Raw genomic sequence first — 5073 nt, forward strand, 5'->3', positions numbered from 1 at the left:
ATTGCATTAGCTTTAGCTTTAGCTTTAGTTTTAGTTTGGATTCAGCAAGTTTGAAACTGATTTCAGTCTGATAGTTTGTTGAATAAACATAATGAATCGGTGCTGGTGGCTGGTGCAGTAGGTCTGGCTTTACATGTCGACTTCTGTGCACGTTTTACACAATAGTATGTTGTGCCCAAGAGTTGATACTTGGTCACCATGACGTAGCACTTTCTTATATATGTGTGTGTGTATATACTATAGAATAGAGTAGACAAGAGATGAAACTTCCATCATCCCTAACTGATAATTTCAACATGTTAAGAATATATCAACTCGAAATGTAATAATGAAAAGTATGAAAATATATGAATTACAGGATTATAAAGACACTACATTATAGAGGCAATGAAAAAATCAAGGAAACATATATAAAAAAAATATGAAAATACCCCCCAAAAAAGAAATACATAGGTTGTGAAATAAGTGATATATTTATATATATTTTTTTTTTAAATGCCCACATATATACAATTTATAATATAAATGACAATGCAAAAGTCTAGGAATTGCTCCAACTGTGACTCTGCTCCACACCAGCAGATGGCGCTAAAGAGCTTTCTGGTACAATCAGCTGAAATGCTTCCCCGAGAGGAGCCAGCCAAACTTCCTTTAGACTTCCTGGTCCTTCAGTCTGGACTTCCTGCACACAGGCTTGTCATCCTGTGGACTTTCAGCTCACAGGCCTTCAAGCTAATCAGCCCATTCTGCTGAGGTTAGGTCTCTTACGTGTCTTTCATTTTCTTATTTAGGCATTTTTAGGCAGAAGAGAACTGAGTATGAGATGATTCAACAAGGCTGCATGGATATGATGACTCAACATAAGAGAGAAAGAGAGAGAGAGAGAGAGAGAGAGAGAGAGAGAGAGAGAATATTTGGATAATGTCACACTGGCAGCACATGGCAAGCGGACAGGCATCAAAAGAGAACAGGAAGCACTGGACTGTAGCTGTGATTTTACAATTTTTGCACTGTGTGTGTGTGTGTGTGTGTGTACTCTTGTAGATGGCGAGTGGACAGCTGTCCAGGGCGGAGGCGTTGGTGTGCTCAGGCTACAGGCATGCATGCCACGTGATGCTCTACTCTGACACTAAAGCTCAGCTGTTTGGAAGAATTCCCATCAGACACATCATACTGGTGAGGGAGAGGACTCTGTGTGTGTGTGTGTGTGTGTGTGTGTGTGTGTGTGTGTGTGTGTGTGTGTGTGTGTGTGTGTGTGTGTGTGTGTGTGTGTGTGTGTGTGCACGGATGCATCCGTGTGTGAGTGTGACTGCCTTTGTCACTCCCCACAGATGCAGATGCGCTTTGACGGTCTGCTGGGTTTCCCTGGCGGGTGAGTCGGAGTCTTTCCTGGTGTTGTTTTTCTTTTATCCTTTACTTACACAGGTAGGTCTAATTCAGTTTTGAATCTCTCTGGGGGGGGTTTTCAAGAGAGACCTGTCAAAAGATATAAACCTTTATTGCATAATACAAAGCACAATGTGTTACACTTGGAGCAGTCATACCACAAGGACCAACAGTAGTGGTTGTTCATGTATCGAATCAGAATGAGAACGCCTTTTATTAAAAGAAAATGCATTAGAGCTTAGTGCAACTTGTGTGTGCCAACTTGTGTGTTTTCCATTGTGAGAGTTCCCAGACTTGACATTTTATTTTGCATTTGTACAGCAAGGTTTTCCAAATCGTTCCTCTTGGGGATGGAGTAACAATGAAGCAGCATTACATACATGACACATGCTAGGCAAACTGCTGACTCAAATTGCATATGGAAAAAACTATAGAATAGGAATTATGTATGGATTTATAAGTGCTGCAAAGCATGTGAATGAGGTGAGATCTGACCAAGGTTCTTACTCCCTGAATATAGAAGGTAGGTTACTATCTGACAGCAGCAAAGACTCACATGAGTCATATGACTTGGATTCAAGTCTGAGTAAAGTGATACTTTTGATGACTTGAGACTTTGATTTGTATTCCACTGACGTTGACTTCTTGTTGCCTGACTTGAAAAGACACGCAAATGTTTTCATTTTTAATACTTACTGTTGAGTTGATGTGATTGTCATTGTGCTCATATTATTTAGTGACCTGTGTTGTGTTGTTATCAGTTGCAGGGGGCGAAATGGCGAAATAGCGTAAACTGAACTTGACTTGATCAGACTTGTAACTTGACTTGATTTGACTTGGCTTGTTTGTGCAAGACTTTGTGAGTTGACTAAAGACTTGCCTTGTCTCTTGCTTGAGACCGATGACTTGTGACTGACTTGTGACTCGAGGCAAGAGTGCCCCACCTCAGGAAAGTGCTTTTGGGGCCTTGAAATTCAATGAGCTCCCAATCTGTTTGATTTATTTACCTCTAATCTCAGGAGTCTCAGGAGAGCAATGCAAACTGACATCGCTATTTATCTGGGCTCTCATCTGATTCTGACCTTTGACCCCCCCCCACCCCCACCCTCAGGCTCGTTAACCCCTCAGAGGAGACGCTGGAGGCGGGGCTGAGCAGGGAATTGTGGGAAGAGCTGGGCGTGGCGCTTGCTGTGTCGGTAGAAGATCATGTGGCCTCCTGCCACGCTCCTGCCTCCTCGCCCTCCTCCTCTCGTCTCATCACCCACTTCTACGTGAAGAAGATGGAGGAAGAGCAGATTAAGGAAGTGGAGAGAGCAGCCGTGTCCACGGCAACAGATCATGGACAGGAGGTAATGTGTGTGTGTGTGTGTGTGTGTGTGTCCCTTTCCTTGCAGAATGACTGATTGTGACCATTTATCTGATCTCATGCTCTGTTCCCCATCTCTCTATATCCCTCTCCCTCTCCCTCTCTCTCTCTCCCTCCCTCTCTCTCTAGGTTCTGGGAATGGTCCGAGTCCCCGTCTACGCCATGAAAGGCGGAGGAGGTCTCCCCTCCTTCCTGTCGCACTCGTTTATCGGGAACGCTCGCTCTCAGCTGTTGGACGCTCTGCTGCGCTTCAACCTGGTCACCCCCAAGGAGCTGCACAAAGCCCTCACACACTCTGTCAAGATCCACACACACACCTCGGGGGACCTGCAGGCGGCCCTCACACACGCAGAGGGAAAGGGGAAACGGTCCTGAAACGCACCTGAAACACACGCTCTCAAACAGAGACATGCACACACACTTTGCCTGTAATCGGCCAACTGTTGGACACAACCCTTCACTCACACACATAATCCTCCACACACACACACACACACACTGTCATGCTGATTCTGAGCCAGTGACTCATGATTGCCTACTGTAGATCTAACAGTTTGGAGAAAGCACCATCAAATGCTTCATTAACGGGAATAAAGTAACTCATATCAATAATCATATTAGACCTGACATCTCTCTTATTTGAATCTTGGCATCAAATGATGATATGAAAGGAATGGCAATCAACACTCACCACCATTTTACATCTCAATGGCATGACAAGGCTCCGCTGCCTTATATGGCAGCGCATGGCAGGCAGTCTGTGGTATTCTGTTATCCGCCAGGTTCAAAGGGGCACAGCCGGCAGAAAAACAGCCTGTTTTCAATCAGGTGGCATTCTTCATCTTTCTTAACGTCGCTTAGATTATTGGAGCTTTCATTTAGGAAGATTTAGCCCAGCGCCGGTGCAGGCCAAGGATTCATTATGTCCGTGACATACTATATAGCCTGCAGCCCAAGATTTGATTCTGTTAAAGTAGACCCTCGGTGCACGTAACCTGACTGCAGCAGATGTTCGCAACCTCGTTCCCAAGCAATATTGCCGGCGGTGAGCAACAGCAGATAGGGATGCTCTTGTTTGACGTTTGATGACACCTATACTGCACATTACCAAGTCTAGAATGTGAATCCATCCACTGTTTGGATGCATATGAATCAACCTTACACGTCTGACAAATTTAATACAGTATATCCACATGACAGCTAGACTGAAGGGAGGAAGGATGCTGCGGGGGGAAAAAGACAGTATACTTTCTTTATCTTCCATTCATGAATCATGCAGCACATTTACTATGCTGCGCCCAGGTCGCTGCCTATGAATCACCTTTACATGTGTGATAAATCTGATACATTATGTCTATATGAGAGATGGAGTGAAGGGATGAAGGATGCTGCAGGAAAAAGACACTACACTCCTCTTTTATGCATCTTAATCTTGCAATAGATTTAATGTGGAGCAGTGAGTTGATGCACATTACAAGGTGAATGCGCCAATCGTGATTGATTCCATACAAATGGGCGTTGATTCATCTTGGAGAGGGTGCAGCTGAATACATGTGATGCAAACAGGATTTATTAGTAAAACAGAGCATGCGATTGATCCATCATTGATATGGCTTGCGATGTGAGTGAGCTTTTTCTCAGCTGTCAACAGGAGATACGCACCACATCCGGTGCAACAGACAGGAAGCATAGGAGACGGGTAGTAAGACGGTGTGATGGCTGGCTGTGGCTGTGTGTATGTGTGTATGCGTGTCTAACATGTCCAGTATATGTGTGTGTGTGTGTGGAAAATCGTTGCATCTTGCGGTTCGCCAGTGCATGCGCGAGCGCGCGAGGAGGAAAGGATGTTGTCGTGTGATGGTGTTGTTAGGGCGAATAATACAAGGTCATCAGAAAAACATTTCATGGCATGAGAGAGAAAGGGATGCGGGGAGGGAGGGAGGAATGGGATGGGGGCAGTGCAGCGAGAGATGGAGGGAGAGAGGGAGCGGGAGCGAGGGATGCTGAGGGAAAAAGACGGTATATTCATAGCAGCAGCGGTATTTATAGCCGCCTGAGAGGAGAGGAGAGAGTGGGGGCGTGGCTTGGGTTGTGGCTCTCTGCTTCACTAGAGAGAGGGAGAGAGAGAGGGAGCGAATAGGAGGAGAGAGGCAGCTCTGGTGTGAGAGAGAGAGAGAGGAGAGAGAGGAGGCTATTTGGCAGGAGAGGGGAAAAAAGAAAGAAGGGAGGGAGGGAAGGCGGGAGGGAGGGCTGTTTTGGAGTGTGTATGTGCGTGTGTGTGTGTGTGTGCCTGAGAAAAGAGAGAGAGGGCGGGAGGAGGG

At 45.6% G+C, this 5073-nt stretch overlaps 1 protein-coding gene across 1 annotated transcript; it reads left to right on the plus strand.

Moving 5' to 3' along the window:
- Window positions 1-677: 677 nt before the first annotated feature.
- LOC139933503 (U8 snoRNA-decapping enzyme) lies at window positions 678-3347 on the plus strand. The gene is made up of 5 exons (XM_071927613.2): window positions 678-754; window positions 1045-1176; window positions 1332-1372; window positions 2498-2735; window positions 2882-3347. Exons 2-5 carry the CDS (start codon window positions 1045-1047, stop codon window positions 3125-3127), a joined length of 657 nt encoding a protein of 218 aa, XP_071783714.1. The 5' UTR covers window positions 678-754; the 3' UTR covers window positions 3128-3347.
- Window positions 3348-5073: the final 1726 nt, after the last annotated feature.

The sequence above is a fragment of the Centroberyx gerrardi genome, chromosome 14 (assembly GCF_048128805.1).
Source record: "Centroberyx gerrardi isolate f3 chromosome 14, fCenGer3.hap1.cur.20231027, whole genome shotgun sequence".
NCBI classification, from domain to species: domain Eukaryota; kingdom Metazoa; phylum Chordata; class Actinopteri; order Beryciformes; family Berycidae; genus Centroberyx; species Centroberyx gerrardi.